This window comes from Mustelus asterias, chromosome 8 (assembly GCF_964213995.1).
Source record: "Mustelus asterias chromosome 8, sMusAst1.hap1.1, whole genome shotgun sequence".
Taxonomy (NCBI): domain Eukaryota; kingdom Metazoa; phylum Chordata; class Chondrichthyes; order Carcharhiniformes; family Triakidae; genus Mustelus; species Mustelus asterias.
The window spans coordinates 92,987,658-93,012,560 of NC_135808.1; the positions used below are offsets into that span (position 1 = coordinate 92,987,658).

The following is a 24,903-nucleotide window of genomic DNA, read 5'->3' on the forward strand; positions in this document are numbered from 1 at the left end:
CACCTCCACCCTAAATGATAGCAGAGTCCAGAACATCAGTACAAAAGACAAAGCTGAAGAAGTTGCACTCATCAGCTGCCAAGTGAATGGTCCTTTCGGCTTCGTCCTCAGGGCCCAAGCATCACAGATGCCAGTCACCAGCCAATTCAATTCACTCTATGTGATATCAAGAAGTGGCTGAGTGCACTGGACACAACAAAGGTTATGGGCCCCGATGGCATCCTGACTGTAGTGCTAAAAGCTTGAGCTCCAGAATTCATGTCCCTAGCCAAGCTGTACCAGTCCAGCTCAGACACTGGCACCCACATGATAAGGTGGAAAATTGTCCAAGTATGACCTGTGCACAAAAAGCAAAGCAAATCCAATCTGCACAATCATCACTCAATCAATCTATTTTCAATTATCAGCAAAGTGACGGAAGGTGTCATCGACAGTGCTATCAAGTGGCACTTACCAAAAATCTGTTCATCAATGCTGAGTTTGTGTTCCACCAGGACACCAGGCTCCTCACCTCATTAAAGTCTTAGTCCAAAGATGGACAAAAGAGCTTTCCAGAGAATTCCAGAAGTGAGATGAGAGTAACTGCACTTGACATCAAGGCAGCATTTGACTGGGTCTGGCATCAGGGAACCCAAATAAAATTGAGGTCAATGGAAAAAGAGGGGAAACTCAGAGAATCAACTTTCTACTCCCACCATTAGTGTATTTCCTGCACCCATCATTTTCTTTTTTTCATTTGCTGGTGGGGAAGTGGGAAATTAAGTGTTTCCTGGAGCACTGATAATGAGGGCTGAAAAATAGAGAATTGAGGCTGGTTAATAGCGAGGATTGATTTTTGCCTAATCGCCTTTGGGAATCAGGGAACATTCATGCAAAATGTTGGAGGTTAAATAGTTGGAAAAAGTGTCAATGATACTGTAGATTGTGTATGGTTTGTAAATCGAGTATTCTGGTTCACTGAATAACCTTTCCTAATTATATTCATAGAGTCCAAACAATGCAGAAGGAGGCCATTTAGCCCATTTGGTCTGCACCGAATCTTCGAAAGAGCATCTTACCCAGGCCCATTCCCTATCCTACCCCCTCAGGCCCGTGCATTTACCATGGCTAATCCACCTAACCACCTTTGACAGTAAGGGTCAAGCTAGCATGGCCAATCCACCTAACCCACACATCCTTGGACACTAAGGGCAGGGTTTTCCTGCCACGTTCGCCCCAAAACTGGAAAATCCCAGCCGTGGTCAACCGCATGGTCCGTGCCCCATCTGCTATGATTCCCATGGCGGGCAGTACGTGAAAATTGTCCTCCAAGGGCCAATTTAGCATGGCCAATCTACCTAACTTTTTATCCATTCTTATACTTCTAAATATAGCTGCTTAGTAATAAGCCACCACATAAATTGTTAATTTACATTTACACATTTATTCAGTGAATGAAAATGTATTTGATTAAATGGTTACCTGATGGAGGAATCTGGTCCTTGCATCTCTGACCTCTACTCTAATTGGAATATAGTCATTATCAGGAGAGGGTGGACTGAGGTGTTGATATTTCAGCCCCATTGCTAGGAAATCTTCACAGTTAGCCTTTAAGAACCGCAATTCCTTCACACCAGTTAGGCAAGCCTTGTTGCTGGGGCATGGAATTTTAGCCTCTCTGACTGAAGAATTGAAATTGTCATCAGTACATTCAACTAAATTAAACATTTTCCTTATTGAATTGTTACATTTATTGGCATGGCTAGATGTTACAATTTCAATATACTATTACTTGAATTGCTTTATTATTTCCAAAAGATGTTTCCTAAGTATGTTCTTTATTTAATTTCCATTGATAAATGACTAAATCATTGTAACTCCAGCACACATAAACCTTAAATAGTGAGTAACATTCTGCCATTCAAATATTGTTTTTAAATCACAAAAAGAGTAAGTACCTTTCTTAACATTCTGCTTCAATGCAAGGTCTAGTAAATTCCCTTGGCCATGATGCCTAGGAACATCAACAATTAGCTGACCATGGGCTGGAACAAAGGCCTCAGTTGATAAGATCTTTACTGTACAAATAGAGTTTGCATTGTATTTGAAAGACACAACATTTTGGTCGATAGGATTTGATATCCCGTAAAACTCTTGGACCTGAAGGCTAACCAATCCGAACCTGATGAGGCTGGATTTTGGTTCTGTAATTTGGACATTCAGAAGGAATGTTTCCAGAAAGGTCTGAGATTCTGTGAACCTGGAAAGGAAATAAAAGAAAAATGATATGATTTGCATTCCGTACCTTCTCAGCCTGCTTCCTACAGTTGTTTAGCAGAGTGCCATATTACAAATGTGTGGTAATTAAGTAAACAACAATTAGCATCTAAATACAATCTTATCAATAACTAAGAAAATTGTACTGGTATGCAGTAAGAATTAAGACAAATAAAATTTTGAGAGTCAGAACCTAGTTTCCAATTGTAGCATGTAATTATATTCTGCTAAATATGACATTTTAACAAGATGTTAAAATGATTTTTTTCTCATTAACTCATGTTTTAGATTTCTTTATTGATGCCATTTTATTAACAAAAGCTCTGAATTATTGTTAAAAGCATGCTGCTGATTAGCCACAAGGCACTACAATATGCCGTGGGTACATCCGCTGACAGGCGTGGTGTTGATTCACATAGAGCAGCAGGGACATGAGTTTGTTTGCTGGTTAAGGTTAAGTGATCACAGCTAGACTGGTTGTGTAGACACCAAATCTGGACTCAGTGTTCTCAGGCTAAGCTGTCCACGAACTTGTCTGCTGAAGAGTGCACATCTGCATTGGGATGAGGGAGGAATTAACTGTGATACCTTGCAATGTTTCATAACTTCACAACGCGCAATGTTTAGGGTCACTTATAAAGAGTAGCAAATTGGACAGGAAGGCTGCTGCTACTGTGAAAGTATACCTCACAATAAGTCATAATTTTTAGGGGAAGAAGGGAGACAATTGGAAGAAAAAAGTAAGTGATTGCACGTGATGGAAGTTATTATTGAAAACAAATCTCAACTTTCTACTGAATACATGTCGTATATCGGGAGGTGACCGTCACATTTTTAGGACTCTCGTGGGACTTTGCATGACTAGAGCAGCAGCTGTGTTCACACATGCCAGCAAGGCAAATCATGAACACCATTAGAATAAGGTGTATTTTTCATTTGGACATCTGGACGTGCGCCAAGAAGGAATTGCTTTAGGGTACCTAGTGTGGATGCATAAGTGATGTTCCAAAAAATATATAAATGTACCTTGTTTACTGGCACCAGTGTGGAATCAGGTAAACGCATCAATTGTGCAAGTTTTACTGCTGTTATCCTGCTGAAGACTGGCCATTTTGAATAAAGCTTTCCTGAAACAAATACTTCTGCTATTTCAACCATGACCATCATGAGCAAATAGCATCAAAATGTGTGAGGAGAGCTGGAGATAGTGGATATTAGGATCCTGACCGTAGGCCCACACCTGTCCACATCATCATTGTATCTGCTGATCAGAGGGCCCACAGTAATGTCAGGCCAGCAGCTCCAACTAGAGAGGTGGGCATTGCCAAGGCGAGGCGAGGGCACCACAACGTGAAGCTTCCCTTGGTTGCCTACAGAGAATGAATGAAATAAAGATGGCCAAAGTTGACAGGGAAAGCAGATGGGAGGGGAACCCCCATATCAGGCCTACTCACAGATGAAGCTGAGGCCTTTCATCTTCATGGCTTTGTCATTGAGTCATGGAGCATTTGATTCTGATGGCCTCTTGCCCAGCTGCTGGGGGGCCACCTGGATTGAGCTGGAGGTTCAAAGGAGGAGACAAGATGTGAACTTTGCATTTGCACTCTAAAAGATAGATTCCCAAAATGAAAGTAATTGAGTTTGACTTCTGAAAATGTTAGTTTAGATCAGGGAAGATCAAAAGAGAAAACTGTATATCAAGAGATGATTAAACCTACGCTTCAGACCTAAGCGTAGCTGTTCAACTCCCAGCAAACCATGTCTGTGAAGGCAGACTATCTAGAGAAGCCTGTTTTTTGTTTTACCTCAGAAGTAAACTCCAGAGATATAACAACCTGGTGTGGTAAGTTTTATAAGGATTTTTTATAGCTTTTAATGATGTTGTGGAATGCTTGGGGAGAATTCGCTCTGAAGATCATGAAATAAAAAGATTGTTTGGAACAGAGTAAAGTTAGTGAAACTGTGTATAGACCATGGGCAGGATTTTCCGGCTCCCCCCACAGCATATTTTCCGAGCAAAATGTGCAGAGGCACTGCAAGTCTGCAAAGGGATATAGATAGTCTAAGTGAGTGGGCGAGGGTCTGGCAGATGGAGTACAATGTTGTAAATCTGAGGTCATCCATTTTGGTAGGAATAACAGCGGGATGGACTATTATTTAAATGGTATAAAAATTGCAGCATGTTGTTGTGCAGAGAGACCTGGGTGTCCTTGTGCGTGAATCACAAAACATTGGTTTGCAGGTGCAACAAGTAATTAAGAAGGCAAGTGGAATTTTGTCCTTCATTGCTAGAGGAAGGGAGTTCAAAAACAGGGAGGTTATGTTATCAATGATCTGGATGATAATGTGGTAAAATTGGATCAGCAAGTTTGCTGATGATACAAAGATTGGAGGTGTAGTGGACAGTGAGGAAGGTTTTCAAAGCTTGCAGAGGGATTTGGACCAACTAGAAAAATGGGCTGAAAAATGGCAAATGGAATTTAACGCAGACAAGTGTGAGATATTGCACATTGGAAGGACAAACCAAAGTAGAACGTACAGGGTAAATGGTAGGACTCTGAAGAGTGCAGTTGAACAGAGGGATCTGGGAATACAGGTACAGAATTCCCTAAAAGTGACATCACAGGTGGATAGGCTCGTAAAGAGTGCCTTTGGTACATTGGCTTTTATAAATCGGAGTATCGAGTATAAAAGTTGGAGTGTTATGGTAAGGTTATATAAGGCACTGGTGAGGCCGAATTTGGAGTATTGTGTACAGTTTTGGTCACCTAGTTACAGGAAGGATGTAAATAAGGTTGAAAGAGTGCAGAGAAGGTTCACAAGGATGTTGCCGGGACTTGAGAAGCTGAGTTACAGAGAGAGATTGAATAGGTTGGGACTTTGTTCCCTGGAGCGTAGAAGATTGAGGGGAGATTTGATAGAGATGTATAAGATTTTGATGGGTATAGATAGAGTGAATGCAAGCAGGCTTTTTCCGCTGAGGCTAGGGGAGAAAAAAACCAGAGGGCATGGGTTAAGAGTGAAAGGAGAAAAGTTTAAAGGGAATATTAGGGGGGGCTTCTTCACGCAGAGAGTGGTGGGAGTGTGGAATGAGCTGCCGGATAAAGTGGTAAATGCTGGGTCACTTTTAACATTTAAGAAAAACTTGGACGGGTTCATGGATGAGAGGGGTGTGGAGGGATATGGTCCAAGTGCAGGTCAGTGGGACTAGGCAAAAAATGGTTCGGCACAGACAAGAAGGGCCAAAAGGCCTGTTTCTGAGCGGTAATTTTCTATGGTCCTATGGTTCTATGTTGCAGCTGTCTTAGGTGCTGGTGAGGCCACACCTAGAGTACTGCATATAATTTTGGTCTTCTTACTTGAGAAAGGATATACTGGCACTGGAGGAGGTGCAGGGAAGATTCATTAGGTTGATTCCAGAGTTGAGAGCGTTGTGAAGTCAGTATTTATAAAATTATAAATACTGGTAAAATGCTAAGAGTTGTAAAGTTTTTTGTTTAAAAGGTGGTTTAGGTTTTTTCTGTGTGCAAAAGAGCTGCAGGTGCAAAAATCCAGTACACAGTCTGAAACAATGTATCGGGGCAAAACAACAGGGTTGCTTTGATAACAGGCTTTAGCATTTGAATCAGAACATGTTTTTGAATTTTAACCAATCAATTTGAAATAGGCATTTGAAAAGCAGCAGCCTGTCAGATTTGAATTTTGATAACCTGTAAACCAATTCTATTGTGCGAATTTTATTATGTCATCAGGAGCATAAAGGCCACTGCTCACTGTTACAAACAGTCAGAAAGACAGCCACTGCCTCTGCCAAAGATTGCCACAGCTCTCAGCTAGAGAGACACAGAAAGACAACTTTCTACCAGTGTGACAGCCACAATTTATGTCTTAAGAGAAAGCCTCATTTCTTCTCAGAAGGACACAAGAACAGAAGCAAAGAAGAAAGAAGATTCCGGGAAGTCGGCATTTTGAGTGTGACTAAAAATTCTAATTTTTTTGTTTGTTAATAAGTGGGAATTGTAATTATCTAAACAGCATTCCATATGAATAGTGTTTTATTCAGTTTCTTAATAGTTTAGTTACCTGTTTACTGTTAGTTAGATAAATAAAGTGTTACTTGTTTCTTTTAAAGAGAGAGTCTCAGGTAGTTATTTTGATTTCACCATTAAAAATTGCTTTAGGCAGATCGTACCATTTCTCACGTTCTCTTTAAATAGATTATGAAAAGGAGGTACTTCTCTTTGAGTGGTTGAGTGTTAGTTCCTGAGAGGAGATCATCCTTCCCTTCATAGCAAGGGGGTTGGCTTATGAGGAGAGACTGAGTAGACTGGGATTATACTCATTAGAATTCAGAAGAATGAGGGGAGATCTTACAGAAACATATAGAATTATGAAGTGAATAGATAAGATAGAAGCAGAGAGGTTATTTCCACTGGTGGGTGAAACTAGAACTAGGGGGCATAGCCTCAAAATAAACTGTGGAATTCCCTGCCCAGTGAAGCAGTTGAGGCTACCTTGTTGTATGTTTTTAAGACAAAAATAGAGATTTTTTGAACAGTAAAGGAATTAAGAGTTATGGTGAGCAGGCTGATAAGTGGAGCTGAGTCCACATAAAGATCAGCCATGATCTTACTGAATGGCAGAACAGGCTTGAGGGACCAGATGGCCTACTCCAGCTCCTAGTTCTTATGTTCTTATGACTGTGGAGGCAACTCGCCATTGGCCAGCAGCAGGATCTTTCAGTCTTGCTGATGTCTATAGGGTTTTCTGTGCCCCATTTGGGAGGGTTTACCATCAGCAAGACCAGAAGATCCTGTCAGTGGGAAGTGCTGGAAAATTTTGATCATTGTCTGAGTTAAGGGTACTTATGGTTTATTGTATTCTTGTTTATTCTATTGCTTAATAAACATTTATTTTATTTGAAATCTTCACAAAACATTTGGAACGTCATTCTCTGTTTTTCAAATATTTCCCTGGCATTTTATCAAATTGAGGGTAATTGTTTCAAGTTTCCCTCCTGGGATTTGAAATGACCTGGCATTTACCATCCTGTTCTTAACAGTGGAATGCTGTGGATTCGAGGGTATGTGAATAAGATGCAATATTGAGAGAGTTTCTACTATTTTCTGGCTGTAAAGATGCTATGTGAGATGAGGTTGTACAGTGTCAATCAAGTTCCCAGTGGGCAAAGGTCAGCAGCACAATATTGCCATAATTTTGGATTTAATTGGAATTCCCAACCAAAAAAGCATGATGATAAAAATAGGCAAAAGTTGCAATGTGAAACAGCATGTAGCTAGAAGGTCGGAGTTGATACACATTGCTGGAGAAGTAACATTGAAGACTTGTGCAAAAACAGAAAATGCTGGAAAGTCTCAGCAGATCTGACAGTATCTGTGGAGAGAGAATAGAGCCAATGTTTCAAGTCTGGATGACCCTTCGTCAGAGCTAAGAGCAAAGAAAATCAGAATTGATTTTCAATTGATCAAGATCCCGTTGCAATCCTAGATAACCTTCTTCACTGTCCACTATGCCACCAATCTTGGTGTCATCTGCAAACTCACTAACCATGCCCCATAAATTCTCATCCGAATCATTAATATAAATAACAAATAACAGTACCAATCCCTGAGGCACACCGTTGGTCACAGGCCTCCAGTTTGAAAAACAACCCTCTGCAACCATCCTTTGTCTTCTGTCATCAAGTCAATTTTGTATCCAATTGGCTACCTCGCCCTGGATCCTGTGAGATTTTACCTTCTGCAACAAACTACCATGCGGTACCTTGTCAAAAGCCTTGCTAAAGTCCACATTGACAACGTCGACTGCACTGCACTCCCTCATCTATCTTCTTGGTTACCCCTTCAAAACAGTCAGTCAAATTCGTGAGACATGATTTTCCACTCACAAATCCATGCTGACTGTCCCTAATCAGTCCTTGCCTCTCTAAATGCCTGTAGATCCTATCTCTCAAAATACCTTCTAACAACTTACCCACTACAGACGTTAGGTTTACTGGCCTGTAGTTCGCAGGCTTTTCCCTGCAGCCCTTCTTAAACAAAGGCACAACATTTGCTATCCTCCAATCTTCAGGCACTTCACCTGTGGCTGTCGATGATTCAAACATCTCTGCTAGGGGACCCGCAATTTCCTCCCTAGCCTCCCACAACGTTCTGGGATAATTTCATCAGGTCCTGGGGATTTATCTACCTTGATGCGCTTTAAGACTTCCAACACCTTCTTCTCTGTAATATGTACACTCTTCAAGACATCACTATTTATTTCCCAAGTTCCTTAACATCCAGGCCTCTCTCAACAGTAAATACCAATGAGAAATATTCATTTAGGATCTCACCCATCTCTTGTAGACCCGCACATAGATGATCTCCTTGATCCTTAAGAGACCCTACTCTCTCCCTAGTTACTCTTTTGCCCTTTATATATTGTAGAAGCTCTTTGGATTCTCCTTTGTGTCCTTGTTTGCATCCGCAGAAATGCCTGTCTATTCCCCTTACAACTGAGTCCCCTATCACTATAGCTTTGCCGCTCTTTTTTCATGCCCTCCTGCACAGCAGAGCCAGCCACAGTGCCATGATCCTGACTGCTGCCATCTCCCCCAACAGTATCCAAAAGGGTACATCTGTTTTGGAGGGAGATGACCACACGGGGACCCCTACACTGCCTTCCTACCCTTCCTCTGTCTGGTGTCACCCATTCCCTATCTCCCTCAGTGATTTTTATCTACGGTGTGACCAACTCACTGATCGTGCTATTAATGACGTTTCAGCATCATGGATGCTCCAAAATGAAGCCATCTGGAACTCCAGATTTGTCAAGCGGTCTAATAGGAGCTGCAGTTGCACACACTTCTCGCATGTGAAGTACATATGTTCTTAGTAACGGGTGTTGCTCATTCAAAGTGGCCAGAAGTTGCTATAATGAAATCTACTTTTTCGGAAAAGACTATCAAGAGATTAGAAGTCTTCAATAGGTTTGGATTTCGTGAACAATTGATAAGTGACAACGGACCTCAATTTGTCTCCTAGGAATTTGAAGATTTCTTGAAAGAAAATGGTATTCAACATATTAGGTCTGCATCATACCATCCAGTTACGAACAGACTGGCAGAACGTTTTGTCCAAACCATGAAACATACATTGACAGTAATTAGAGAAGAAGGTTCGCTGATCAAACATCTTAACCAATTGCCACTAATTTATACGAATACTGCTCATTCTACCCTCTTTCATTATTAATTACGAAGAAATAACTATATTTAGCATTCAACTTGTTGGAACCTTCGAAAATGAAATAAATTGTACAACAGCAACAAAGACAGAGAAAACATCAGGAAAGCAAAGCAAAATATTGGGTGGAGTTTTATGACCTCATCGTGCCCGTTTTGCGGCGGGAAAACGTCATAAAATCAGGCGTGATGTGATGCACAGGAATGGCGCCCGTTAGATCACTCCAGCAAGTTTAATGCAGTTTGCCTTGTTACCATGGAGGTGAAGCCAAGTTAGCACTTGCAGGCGTGCTGATGGAGGTGCTGAGGAGGGGGGGGGGGGGGGGGGGGGGGATGGAATTGAGCCTCTGTGATGATCAGGAGCAGGAGAGACAGAGCATCATGCCAGTCAGCCAATGGGGCCGGTGTGGGGTGGGGGGGGCGGGGGGGGGGTTGGTTTGTGATGAGGGGACCATGTACAAGGTAGTCTAGGGGTGGTGGGGGGGATTCATGGGGGGGGGGGTAAGGTTGAGGGGGATCTCACTATGTCCGTGGGGGGCCAGGTGGGGGGAGGGGGAAGCTGTATTTGGCCCAAGGGTGTTCTGTCAGCAGGGTTGCTTTTTTCCTGCACATGTGCAGTTTGTGGCTCCGACCTGAGCTGCTGGCTGTCTGGTGAATTAGGCCCTGCCTACTGCCTCGAGTGGCCAGAAACAGTCTAGCCCATATTTTCAAAGACTGAGTCCATATGATTAGGCGTGTAAACGCACCTGAAAAAAACGGATCAGGAACTTTCCTGTTTTCGCGCCAGCTGGACACTTAGAAAAAAATCTCGTGAAATTCTGCCCATTGTGTCTTCTACCAAGGACGAGGGATTTTGCTAAGAATTACTCCGCAGGAGAAAAATGGATTCCTGCCATGATCCTTGCGCAGACTGGAACTGTCTTGTATATCATACAAGCTGGAGATGATGTTATCCGGAGAAGGCATGCAGACCAGCTGTTGGTGGGAAGAGCCAATCTGCCGGAAGCAGGACCTGCTGTAAATCCGAGTGCAGCGGCAACAAAGTCCTGACCTGAACCTTCCTGCAACCCTGACAACCGACTGACCTTTTGAGGAAAGCAACATCTCACCTTTGGATCAAACACAGAGTCAACCACTAGTTTGCAACGTCAACGTCAGTCAGATCAACCACTGGCGAATTGGTGTAAAGGTGAAAATACCAGAGGCTACAACCAGTTCAAGAAAGAAAACTCCAGAGGTTTGCCATCAACTGTTCTGAGAGTGACGACCTCCAGACCATCTGACTTATTGATTATTCTTTATTGATTATTGTTCATGTTGCACTTGTTTGAATTTGTTGAGGGTGTTCAATTTAAAGGGAGAGGAAATGTTATGTGTTAATCTTGATTCTTGGTAACTGCACTAAGCACTGTGTATTAATATATTCATGTATTCACCGGAAGTGGCATCACAGGTTGCTAGCGCGGGGAAACTGCCAGAGAGAAGCAGCAGCCATGTAGTGAACATAACCCTGATAATACAACTCAGTTATTGTTAACCCATCGTGTTTCCTAGCATCAATTCTCCAATCTACGGCATAAAAGAAATAAGTTTTACTTTGCATGGAGCATGCTAAAAATCAACCTCGGAGTACTGGGTGCAGATACTGAATGTGCAAGATAGAAAATGTTGCATTTCCCGGCCACTAACCTCCCTATTCTGTTGAGTACAAAAATCACAAAATAAAGCCATTAAAACGATTAACCACATCCATGGTGTTTAGAAAGGGACACATTTCTGAAATTTGCGTTATATATATACATAATGTGTTAATATATTTGATACATTTTTTCCTAATCCGTTTAGGAATGACTCCATTCTTTATTACTTTTTTTCATGGCAATTCAAATGTGTCTTCGCTATAATGCTAATTGAAGGCTAAACAGTTTATACCGTAGATAACACATGATGATTATTTGAATTACCTATAAATTCTTAGCATCACATTATCTTCCTCTAGTAGAGGGCAGCCGTTGTGTGTGTACTTCACTTCATGAGGGAGAAAATGACAGTCAAAGACCTGCTCAGAAATATAATCGTGTATTAATACAATTTTTGTTTTAAAAATTTAATGAAATCACTGTTATGTTTCCTGATCTGCATTTCAGTTTGAATCAGTTCAGGAGTTTTCGAAAAACTAGTTATTATTTGAAGAACATTGCTCAGAGTAAACATAAAATAATAGGTCAATTCTTTGTTAATGAATATTATGCACAAGTGCTCACTTAGACCTCAGTGCTGCCTTCGAGCTTCTAACCGTACTTCAGAATAACCGGAGATTCTTTGTGCCCATAATCAATCCCACTTGTTGAGTTATCAGAATCTCCATTTCTGCAGAGCAGATTTGAGCCAATTGATTCTTCTTCATCCCCTTGAAATGGAACATCTGCTTTGCTTTAGGCCGCACTAGCCACAGTGAGAAATAGCTAAACTCAATGGAATCAACCTACCTCGAAAGAGCAGTGGAGATTGAAATTCAAATACAATTCATGTCGATAGGTTTTCCATATTTTCACTAAATTTTGGTGAAGGTAGAACAGTAGAAGGTAACATTTTCCCAATTTTGGCAGAAAGTTTTAGCATTGATCACTCCCAGATCCGATAGATGATGATTATAAATCCAATATGATTATAAATGTCAATGTAAATGTTTATTGACGTCCTGTCTGTCTGTTCCAATGGTTCACGTAGATGTTAAAGAATCCATAACATTATTTTAAAGGCAAGTTCTGCTAATGGCCTTAACAAAATTCCTCTTTAGACTGAGGCCACCATTTTAATATATGGACAGTTGTGGTGATTGTTCATTTAAGGGAGGGTTACCTGGTTTGGGTGACCAATTGGGACTGAGTGAGTAATCATCACGGGGCATGGGATCCTCTCTTGGGCATACGACATGTATGGACTCAGGCAGCAAAGTGGGCTTCTGGCCTCTCTACAGTTTTCCTTATTAATAGATAACTTTTGTGTTTCTAATTAAGTCTGTGCATATGAATCATTACATCTGACAACGAGGATGGGACAATGATGACACAGCCTTTTGCCTGACATCTGTAAGTATTCTTTAATTGAAGTCTGAAGAAAAGATATTCACCCGAATGTCTTCCATTTGAGATGATGAGATATCGGCAGACCCTGAGGGGTGGATGTGGAGCAGACTTGAATTGGCCAATGGAGTCTGAACTTTAGAAATGTATTGAAAACAGAAAGAGAGGATAACCCTTGAAAGCAAAAGCTGTGACTTTGAGTTTAAGTAAAATAAGAATTTTGGTTAAAAAAAAAAGAGTTGCGGCAAAGTGTTTTTTGATAAGAAAGAGAACATAGAAAGCGGTGTTTTAAGTGAAGAAGAAGAAATGGCCTAAAGAGATGTAGTGAGCTCTCAAGAGCTGTGGAAAATCAAAAAGGCTGAAAGTGTCAAGCTCCCAATTGGAATATAAGCTGCATGTTTCCGTGGCGTCAGTACCTACACTGATGGACTTCAGGCTGCAAAGCCCTGAGGTTTGGGGGAGAAGAAGTCATCAACCTGTTTAAAAAAGTCAAAAAGTTTTTAAAACGGAACAGTTTTCTGTTTGACAGACTTTGAACAAATCCTAGTGTTGAAGCATGCCTCTGATAATAGAGCAGAGATTGTGTTACATGCGTGTGTCATACTGCTGGAAAGGATGGAAAACTGATAAGAGGAAGAGTGAGGGATTGTGGATCGGGCAATACCCATTGCCGCAGTTGATGTTGTGCCAGAGTCCACCAAACTTGTTAAAGGGTTTGGAGAAAGAGAGTGTGGGAATTCCGTGCCCTTCAGGCTGTCATGACACGAGTGAGAGAGATTGGTAGATGGGCGCCTTGCCAAAGGTAACTGTGCCTGGGCTTTCAGATGGAATATAGCTGCTGATGATTGTGACCCAAGAGGTGAACCAATTGATTGGGAAGTGAGAAATCCTACAAAATGGAGGCCGAGTTGGAAAGATTCTGAGATTACCCATGGTTCCACACTTGTCTAGGAAGTAATATGAGTACCTGTAACTTGGTGAGACACATATCCACTATTTAAAATAAACTTTGCCTTTTCATTTGAAATATCCTGCACCTATTAACTAATGTTTAAACTAATAGGGTTGTTACAGTAAATGTTTCAAAAAGTGAAATCATGTCTAGTGGTTTTCTTTCCATTGGAAGTGATTTAAAAAAAAAATAAGGCTATTGGTTTCTGCCAGGATCGTAACAATAAACACGCCATCAATAAAACCCCAATGTGAAACAGTTTCACATATTACCATCCCTCTGTTATGGACCATTGTAACCTGGTCACAATTCTGAATTGAAATTGGTACACAGAAATAGCATGTCATGCCAACTTTATCCAATAAATCTACCACTATTCCATACTTCACCTTTGTGCATTCCCTTGATGTCTCACTTGCTTTTTCCTGGCTTCATGCCACTGCAGTGGCTACATCATGGCCAGTGGGAAGTTGCTGACTTTCAATGGAGGGGACTGTAGATGCCTTTTCAGAATGCTATTGAGTAGTTCTGACCCAACAATGCCTGATTTGGGCTGTACTACTTCAGCATAGGTGGTAACTGTCTAGGCCGGCTGACAGGCAACAGCAAGGATACTGATAGCTGGATGGGAGGATGAATCCTGTCATCCTGAGACAGAACAGCAAGTTCATGTTCCATGGAATCACTGCCACGCCCCCTGGGGAAGAGGCATCTCAGCAATTCCAGTCATCTATTCGAGGACAGATTAGTGGACTGCTGTGAGATCCTGCAAGCCCCTTTGATGATTAGTATCCATAGTCATGGTAGCAGCAATCTGACTAAGTACGGCAACAAGCTAAGTTTTAATTAGCTCAGACTGAGTTTTCACTGCAGACATTGGGTGGTTTCGGCTTGTTCTGCATTGGAGCTGAGATATCTGTCATCTGATGCTGGATCATGGTTATTTCCACACGTACTGCCTTGGGGTTGATAACTACTTCCACACTGGAAAGGATGGACTCCTAATTCTGCAAAAAGCCCTGTGACAAGTTGGAGCCAGTCTCCTCCATGCTTCTTGACAGTGACAGACCTATCAATTCACCAAACATTCTAGTGTGCATATCCATGGGACAATATGCCTTCTTCGGCATATTGTCCCATCAGAATCTTCATCTGAGTCCTCTGCAGCAGAACTCATGTGTGACCTGGCTCCCTGGTAAGCTGATACAGTATAATTCTTCCACCCTGCCCAGTTACTCCCCATGTACAGATTCTGCCTTTATGTTGCCCTTTAAAGTACTCGCAGTGTTAGAATCTGAACTAGTAACTGGGAGTATTCCTCTTAATCTTACATCCTTCTTTAACCACATGCAGCCACTGGTGAATCCAGAACACCTTTTAAGAGTTGCAGGCTAGCTTTAAGTAGTGCAGGCTAGCTTTAAGTGATCCAAAAGCAAAATACTGTGGGTGCTGTAAGTCTCAAATCAAATAGAAAATGTTGGAAGTACTCAGCAGTTCTGGCATTATCTATGGATAGAGAAACAGTGTAAAAGTTTCAGGTTGATCAGAATTGATCAGTTCTGATGAAAGGCCATGACCTGAAAAGTTAACTCTGTTTCTCTCTAGCTTTAAGTGGTGTTACCTCCACACACATTTGGAGCCCCGCTGAGACATGCAGCAACTCAGCAGCGTGTTCATTGCTGGACTGCATGCCACAATCATCATCAGAAGACAGGACAAAGTTTGCATTCTGACTGAACCTTTTTGAATGGACACATGGGCTAACTGTTCATCGTGATCTCGACACCTGATTTCAGGGCTATCTAATTTTGTTCCCATTTTGCCTTTAATAAATGCTTGCTGGCTTTCATTTTTAACCCACATTTTCCTAACTGCCTATTAATCTTGCCCTGTATTAATTTCTCCAAAAAGCCTCCCCATTATCGATGTTAGGGTGACTGGCCTGCAGCTGCCAGATTTGTGCCTGTACCTGTTTTAAACATTTTCAATCCCACAGGCATCTGGCACATCTGCCATAAATAAGGAAGGTTGGCAGATTGTGATCAGAATCTCTGCGATTTCCACTTCTACTTCCCTTGCTAACCAACAGGGATGCACCCCATCCAGACTTGTGATGACTACTTTGGGTGCTTTATCCTTTTTGTCAATATATATCATATCCAATTTCTCTACTACCTCCTCCTATTAGCATTTGTTGGTCCTCTTTTTTAGTAAAGACAGATACAAAGTGCACCAATGTAATATTCCTTTTCTATACCTTATGATTTCACTGCCAATTAGTACTAGTCCTACACTAAATTATACATTCTGTGCTGTATGTGGGGTCAGTTGAATGTGATGAATTAACTTGGAATTGAATAGGGCTTGAAAGCCTGGCACCATCAAAATCCCAGTAGAAAGGATCATTATCTCATATGATAATTCATGCATTTTTGAGTTAAAAAAATGTAAAATAATTTAATTTATTTATTAGTCACAATTAGGCTTACATTAAGACCGCAATGAAGTTACTATGAAAATCCCCTAGTCGCCACACTCTGGTGCCTGTTCGGGTACCCTGAGAAAGAATTTAGCATGGCCAATGCACTTAACCAGCACGTCTTTCAGACTGTGGCAGGAAACCGGAGCACCCGGAGGAAACCCACACACACACGGGGAGAACATGCAGACTCCACACAGACAGTGACCCAAGCCGGGAATTGAACCCGGGTCCCTGGCGCTAACCATTGTGCCGCCCCCATGGTCAACAAAAATGAAAGAAATGATCAACAAAAGGCTATAGGGCAGCGTGTTTGCCAGAGGAAATTACTTTGAATGGAATCTTTCTCCTCTCGATTTTGAAATTAAAAAAGATTACATTTCAACATTTGAAACGACATTGTTTGATAAAACACATGAAACCTGTTTTACATTAGAACATATTCAAAGAGAAGGAACACACGTTATTTCAGTTTGAGGTTTATCTAATGTGGCATTTTGCGACGTTTGAGACTACCTACCTGAGGAGTTAATTTTCCAACTCGTTGTGTGATAGGTTCATTCAATACAACTTCAACTTTGCAGGAATCTTTGGTTTTGGGAATGTTGAACCGTAGGTCACTGTCTGTCACATACGTATGCTGCCCCCTGCCAACTATAATCCCTCTATTCAGATAAACAAGTCCATCTGCTTCTGTATGTTGGATGTAGGAAGTTACCAGTGCTACCAAACTTAGAAGCATCTTTATTGTAAAAGATGCCTTCTGTGGACAAAACAGCTTTCGGAGTAATAAATATTAGATGGGAATAGTGTTTACAATTCGGAAGAGGCAGAAAGTTTTAAGTCCAAAATGATGAACAAAAGTTGCAAAGTTTTCCCATTTTATGCAGCAGGTCAGGTTGAATGAAGGTTACTTCCAGTTGTTATCCACATGCCTGAATAAAGTCCACCACAGGGTTTTTTTTTTCTAATTTTCTTCACTCAGCAGTCACAGGGCTCCTATGTCCTGAACATTACAGGAACCTATTCCTTTTGATCCCAACCTTCACGCAGATTTCCATCTGTCAGTGAAATAAAAAAAATGTTTAAACAGCTCATTGATATTTGAAATTTGTTATTACCATTTATTTACAGAAAAGGTTTGGGGCAATATTACGTTTAAATGTTCTCTTTTTAAGACAAGTTGCATTCGCACCAGTTATTAAGAACACTGGGGTGAAAGGTGGTTTAAATGATTTCTCCATGATTCTTTGCTTTTAATGCTATTCTGATAAAACAGCAAATCCTCTTTTTCATTATGAGTAATGCCATAAATAATAATCGTACGGCAGGAAGCCAAAAGCTCAGACTCCAGCTCATCAACTCAGCTGATGTTCCTCAAGTTGAAGACACTTATTGCATAGGTGGCTGCCATGCATTGTACAGGTGTCCACCAACTCGCGCATGCAAACACATCACCTGCCCTGACAACTTTATTGTGTTTTAACTCATCTGGTTAGGAAATATGACTCAATGATTATCTGTAGATATATCAAATAGTTTAGCTAGTTAAGCTATGAATTCAGGTAATATCTATATCTCCCCAGAACCAGTTTCAATTACTGCTCCCATTTAGAGGGAAAATATCTTAAAGCACACCAGCCACTCACCTACCTTCTCACCTAATGAATGCTTCCAGGCTTCAGCTCTTATGCCCCGGTGCTGGTCTCTGGCTCCTTCTCTTGGTTCACTTATTTTATGTAAAATGTCAGAACCGTACCTCCTCCTTTCCTGTATCAAATTCTTTCACTCACCAAATGCCCACACTCGTGTTCTGTCCCGAGCTGTACTCAATGACAAGCTGCTATCATCATGCTTTCTTACTTATTTGTGCTTAGCAAGACCACCTGTATTTATACCATCTGAAATTCTATAGAGAGGGTTCCAAAGAAGAGTCAAATTGGACATAAAACATTGGCCGGAATTTTACTGGCCCGCCAGCCGTGGGAATCAGAGCGAGCAAGAGTTGGAGCATGGGAAGGTCCATTGACTTCTGAGTTTTTCCAGCACTTTTTGTTTTTATTTCAGCAGAGGAAGTCAACACTACTGGTCAGGAAATCCAGTCCTAATTAGCTTTCTAATTACCCTCCCTCACATAGGCTGGAAATCGCTTAGGGCTGTGGGCCTGGACGGGGAAGAATTTATAAAATGCGTACAGGAAGGTTCTTTGGAACAATATGTTGACAGTCCAACTAGAGAGGGGGCTATACTGGACCTAGTACTGGGGAATGAGCCCGGTCAGGTCATCAAAGTTTCAGTGGGGGAACATGTGGCAAATAGTGACCACAATTCTGTAAACTTTAGGATAGTAATGGAAAAAGATGAGTGTTGTCCTATGGGTAAGGTGCTGAATTGGGGGAGGCTAACTACAGCCGGATTAGGCAGGATTTGGTGGCTGTTGATTGGGAGAGGCTGTTCGAGGGTAAATCCACATCTCGTATGTGGGAGTCTTTTAAGGAGCAGTTGATAGGACTGCAGGACAGGCATGTGCCTGTAAAGAGGAAGGATAGGAAAGGTAGGATTCGAGAGCCGTGGATAACCAGTGAAATTGTGAGTCTAATCAAAAAGAAAAAAGAGGCATACATGAGGTCCAGGCAGCTAAAAACAGATGGAGCACTGGAGGATTACAGAGAAAGTAGAAAAGAACTCAAACAGGGAGTTAGAAGGGCAAAAAGGGTCACGAAATGTCCTTGGCAGACAGGATTAAGGAGAATCCTAAGGCATTTTATACATACGTTAGGAACAAGAGGGTTGTTAGGGAAAGAATCGGACCTCTCAGGGACAAAGGAGGGGGATTATGCTTAGAACCAAAGGAAGTAGGTGAGATCCTAAACGAATACTTTGCATCAGTATTCACAAAGGAGAGGGACATGTTGACTGGTAGTGTCTCAGAGAGATGTGTTGACCCGTTAGAAAAAATCTCAATTACAAGGGAGGAAGTGTTAGGTTTTTTAGGAAACATTAAGACAGACAAATCCTCAGGGCCGGATGGCATCTATCCTAGACTCCTCAGGGAGGCAAGAGATGAAATTGCTGGGCCTCTAACAGAAATATTTGTCTCTTTGCTGGACACAGGTGAGGACCCAGAGGATTGGAGGATAGCAAATGTAGTCCCGTTATTTAAGAAGGGTAGCAAGGATAATCCGGGTAATTATAGGTCGGTGAGCTTAACGTCCGTGGTAGGGAAATTGTTGGAGAAGATTCTTAGAGATAGGATATATGCGCATTTAAAACTGAATAATCTCAGTAGCGATAGACAGCATGGGTTTGTACGAGGGAGGTCATGCCTCACAAATTTGGTTGGGTTTTTTGAGGAGGTGACAAAAACGATTGACAAGGGAAGGGCCGTGGATGTCGTCTATATGGATTTTAGTAAAGTGTTTGACAAAGTCCCTCATGGCAGACTGGTGCAAAAGGTTAAATCTCACGGGATAAAAGGTGAGCTAGCTAGATGGGTGGAGAACTGGCTTAGCCATAGAAGACAGAGGGTAGCAGTGGAGGGGTGTTTTTCCGGTTGGAGGTCTGTGACTAGTGGAGTTCTGCAGGGCTCTGTACTGGGACCTCTGCTGTTTGTGATATATATAAATGATTTGGAGGAAGATGTAGCTGGTGTGATCAGTAAGTTTGCGGACGACACGAAGATTGCTGGAGTTGCGGATAATGATGAACATTGTCAGAGAATACAGCAGGATATAGATAGGTTGGAACATTGGGCGGAGAAATGGCAGATGGAATTTAATCCAGATAAATGCGAAGTGATGCATTTCAGTAGATCTAATGTAAGGAGGAGCTATACAATAAATGGCAGAACCATCAGGAGTATAGACACACAGAGGGACCTGGGTGTACAAGTCCACAGATCCTTAAAGATGGCAGCACACAGGTGGAGAGGGTGGTGAAGAAGGCATATGGCATGCTTGCCTTTATTGGACGGGGCATAGAATATAAAAGTTGGCATATGATGTTGCGGCTGGATAGAACGTTGGTTAGGCCACATTTGGAATACTGCGTCCAGTTCTGGTTGCCACACTACCAGAAGGACGTGGAAGCTTTAGAGAGTGTACAGAAAAGGTTTACCAGGATGTTGCCTGGTATGGAGGGTCTTAGCTATGAGGGGAGATTGGGTAAACTGGGGATGTTCTCCCTGGAAAGACGGAGGATGAGGGGCGACCTAATAGAGGTGTATAAAATTATGAAGGGCATAGATAGGGTGAACAGTGGGAAGCTTTTTCCCAGGTCGGAGGTGACGAACACAAGGGGATCACAAGTTCAAGGTGAGGGGGGCAAGGTTCAACACAGATGTCAGGGGGACGTATTTTACACAGGAGGGTGGTGGGGGCCTGGAATGCACTCCCAAGCATGGTGATTGAGGCGGACACGCTGGGATCGTTTAAGACTTATCTAGATAGCCACATGAACAGACTGGGAATAGTGGGATACAAACGAATGGTCTAGTTGGACACATGAGCAGCGAAGGCTTGGAGGGCCGAAGGGCCTGTTCCTGTGCTGTATTGTTCTTTGTTCTTTAACTAATTGTAGCTGCCTCTCCCGTAGGGAGCTTGTATATCCCCAAGACTAAAAGAAACATAACTTTAATAGTAGTTAAATACTAAATCCATATTGGCCCACATTCACACTCTACAACTGTGCCTCTTCTTAATCTTTCTGCCAAAATGCATTGTGCCACACTTCTCCTGTGCCCACTCTGCGAGCCTACGTCCTGTTGCAGTAGATTTGATTCATCATTACTGGGGGCGATTCTCCCAAAAAAGTTCTAAGTGCTGAATTTGCAGGGAAACTGGTGAAACCCTGATTGTTTTTTCAGTGGGAGTTCACACTAGAATCTCCCACACTCTGTGACCTCTGCATTGCACAATCATAAATATCATTAAAAGCACAGGGGGCGGGACCTATTCACGCCAGAGTCTGACAGTTCCGGGCCTCTGCGCTAATCGGCCCACACGCGATTTTCCCGGGCCGACCTGCCAAAACATTAGTGCATTGGGATAGGAGAATCGTCCCTATGTTTCTGCCACACCTCCAAGCTGTGTATCCTCAGCAACATTTTGAAATGTTATTTTGTATTCAAACATCCAAGGGCTGCATGTTACTGGGGGAGAGGGAGTTGGGAGTGGGAGGGAGGGCTGGTGGGGGCGCGGTGGATGTTGAAGTGGCACAGACAGCTCACCCCACCGCAATAATACACTGTGGGTGGGCAAAGTTGGCTGCCAATCGGATCGGCCAGCAGCCCCAACAGTCCCAATAGTGCCAACAACTCATTGCTGATACTGCAAGCAGACTCAGGAAGAAGGCCCGTGGATCTCCAGCCTCTGCCCCCGCCCCCCAGCAGTGACAATCCACCCTACCCCCCCAGCCCGGCAGACCCCCCCCTCATGGGAAGTAGACCACCCCCCCGAGAGGCAGACTACCCCTCCCCTGTCCACCCTGATCGCTGGCTTCCCTCCAGTCCTGACCAATCCCAATGCAGACTGGCAGCAGGACCCACGGATCGCCCCTAGTTCCCGCCCCCAGGCCCCACCCCGGCACTGCCTGATGCCCAGTGGGCAGTGCCAAGGTGCCCCCTGGGCATGGGCACTTTGCCCCTTGGGTAGTGCCAGGGGGCACAGGCTGACACTGCCCAGGTGCCCATGTCCAGAGGGCAACACCCCCCCTGCTGCTCAACCCGATTGCCCCCTTCATTCCAGTGGGGTCTCCCACTAGTTCCCCGCAAGTGGGGAGCTCCTCTAAACACCGCTGGAGTGCAAAATTACTGGCGGGGTGGGAGATGCTATCGTGCTCGGAGAATTCAGTCCCGGGCCTGATAATGAGATTTAAATAACATTAAAATAAGTAGGTACCCGCTGGTCCTGCCAGTTTCCAGCGTGGTGCCGACCGTGCCAGATATCCGGCGCTGGGAGATGTGTGCACGTTGGGAACACATGCACGAATCCCGCTAATCGGCCCACACGCGATTTTCCCGGGCCGACCTGCCAAAACATTAGTGCATTGGGATAGGAGAATCGTCCCTATGTTTCTGCCACACCTCCAAGCTGTGTATCCTCAGCAACATTTTGAAATGTTATTTTGTATTCAAACATCCAAGGGCTGCATGTTACTGGGGGAGAGGGAGTTGGGAGTGGGAGGGAGGGCTGGTGGGGGCGCGGTGGATGTTGAAGTGGCACAGACAGCTCACCCCACCGCAATAATACACTGTGGGTGGGCAAAGTTGGCTGCCAATCGGATCGGCCAGCAGCCCCAACAGTCCCAATAGTGCCAACAACTCATTGCTGATACTGCAAGCAGACCCAGGAAGAAGGCCCGTGGATCCCAAAGTAAGATAAGTCTGGGATATTAGAACATAGAACATTACAGCGCAGTACAGGCCCTTCGGCCCTCGGTGTTACGCCGACCAGTGGAACCAATCTAAAGCCCCTCTAATCTACACTATTCCAATATCATCCATGTGTTTATCCAATAACCATTTGAATGCTCTTAATGTTGATGAGTCCACTACTGCTGCAGGCAGGGCATTCCACGCCCTTACTACTCTCTGAGTAAAGAACCTACCTCTAACATCTGTCCTATATCTATCACCCCTCAATTTAAAGCTATGTCCCCTATTGGACAGGGAGTTTTTGGACATCTTAGGGAGTGGAGTGGGGGGGGGGAAAGGTGGGTGGTGAGTTTTGATCAGTAAGCAGGTAGGAAGAAAAGGGGGGGGTGGGGTTATTATCTTAAGGGGCTGCACCTGGCAGATGGAAGCCCCTTCCTCCCCACCCTTTCAAAATGTTTCTTTTTTAGAATGACCTGACTGACTGCCCACACCAACCATGTTATGGTATGGACAGCGTATTATCAGAGTCAATTGGCTGCTAATTAATCAAAGGTCAATCAAGTTTGTTATTTAAATATGGTGGATAGGTTGCCAATTTCAACATCCGCCCACCTACCATGTTATAGGGGTGAGCTGGAGGTGGGGGGTGGTGTTAACATCCACCATATGTTACATTTCCCCACCTCACCACCCCTCGATGAAAATAAGCCCAGTGGGGGATGTAAAGTGCAGCCTCAAGTCACTTACTAATATGGAAAGAGATGTGGTCCTAGCATTGACCCTGCACAGTCATACCATTGATGATACAATGATCATCATTGTACACTGATACAATCTTGGATCTAGGGATATGCTGATGAGTTCTGCTGGATTCCAGGTGCCATCAGTTGGGTGCTGTACTCAAACTTTTTGTCCAGCGTTCAGGGTAGCTCATTTGCCACATGCCAGTTGTAGGCATCTTATATCTCTCCCTGTTTTTTTAAAATTAATGTACTTGTACTCCTGGGAGCATCTACGAGGGATAACTGTGACCGCTTATCCACACATGTCTGCTGGATAGCAAATCTGCATTGATTCTGCAGTGCGGTGACATTTGCAAGTTTGAAAGAGGTGTACATTTTGGTTCCGACTGTGCTGTGTAACCTAGCTAGGCTTGCTTGTTTTGGCTATCAGGCCATGGTGAACAGATTACGCATCGCCTGTAGACTCTGTCTATCCAGTAATATGGCTTCATACCTGCATCTGTTTTGGAGTAGTGTTTCCGTGTTATAATCTTTGTGTTGGACTAATGAGTCTTTTTGTAGTGCTTCCATTTGGGGTAGGTGCAATCATAACTTCAATTATTTTGCCAGCTTGTTCTGATGCCATAAAGTTGCAATCATGTCCCGTGTCTCTGCATTCACTTATGAACTGATCAATGGTCTCTGACAGGCCTTGCCTAAAGGACATGAATTCCAGATGATGTATTCAAAGTTGAGCTTCACTTGTAAATGAAGTTTGAATGTTGACTATATTTTATCTGGATTTTTAAGGTCATCGTCCAACAGATCTGAAATGTTTAGCCTCCAGTGGCCTTCACTGTCTGTAGCAATTTTAATCTTAGTGGCTTGTTTATCTGGATTGGAAATAGTGAGGCCCAGAAAACACAGCGCTATGCGTTGTAAGAATAAAGTAAACTCAGATAGGTCTGTTGCCTTCCAATTGAGTGGCGGAAATTTTGTGGTCATCCTGTGGCTTTTTCAGAGTTATTAAGACTACCTTTGACAGCCCTTCAGCATTTAATTTGGCTCTCTGCATTGCAGTATCTCAGGTGGCCACAAGCTTAGCTGACCATAGGCTGTTGTTTGGCAGCGTGGTTGAGCTCCGTTTCTGGCTTCCTGGGCTTAGGTTAAGCTCCACACGCATAAAAGTGTGATTTTGGTATGAAATGGAACTGCCTGCTTCAAAGAAAAAAAGTTAAAACGGTGGAAAAAGTTTTTTTGCAGTCTTCGACTAATTGGTGGGAGCTGTTACTGGATGAACTCTTCTCTTCTCGCTCAGTTTGCAGTGTTTTAATTTCCCCTAACCTCCTGTAGGGACAGCAACCTTCCGTAACGGATGCTTCCATCTGTAGAGTTCTGCTTAAAGCTAGACCCTCCAGAGTCAGTTATTTAATCTCTGCACAAATATTGCAGCAGATTTGTACTAATTAAACTATCCCAAATTTGAATAATCTTACTAGGACCTGCTGATTTGCCCAAGGTGCGATTCCCCAGAAGGAAGGTACAGTGTGTAGAATCCCAACAGAGCTGCAGAAGCATTTACACATGGTGAGTTAGTACCTGATGGTTGTTTTATTTTCCACACCAATTCTTCTGCGTGTGAAGGGTTGAGGCCTGTATACTTTCCAGTCAAATCTGCAAAACTATGTTGCCACTATGTTACAATCTTCTATTTTACATAAATGTACCAATCATATTGTAAAGTTTGGTAAAACAATAATGTGAAATTTTTTATTCATTCGTGGGACAT

General features: G+C 42.9%; 1 protein-coding gene across 1 annotated transcript in view; it reads right to left on the reverse strand.

The window, feature by feature from the left end:
- frem1b (Fras1 related extracellular matrix 1b) overlaps window positions 1-24,903 on the reverse strand; it is a 229,439-nt gene that overhangs the window by 159,470 nt on the left and 45,066 nt on the right. Inside the window, exons 2-5 of the mRNA XM_078219385.1 lie at window positions 16,540-17,080; window positions 11,467-11,561; window positions 1,938-2,239; window positions 1,462-1,661 (exon numbers count right to left, since the gene is read on the reverse strand). Of these exons, the coding sequence (XP_078075511.1) occupies window positions 1,462-1,661; window positions 1,938-2,239; window positions 11,467-11,561; window positions 16,540-16,761 (819 nt within the window). The 5' untranslated portion in view covers window positions 16,762-17,080. The remainder of the gene's footprint in view (window positions 1-1,461; window positions 1,662-1,937; window positions 2,240-11,466; window positions 11,562-16,539; window positions 17,081-24,903) is intronic.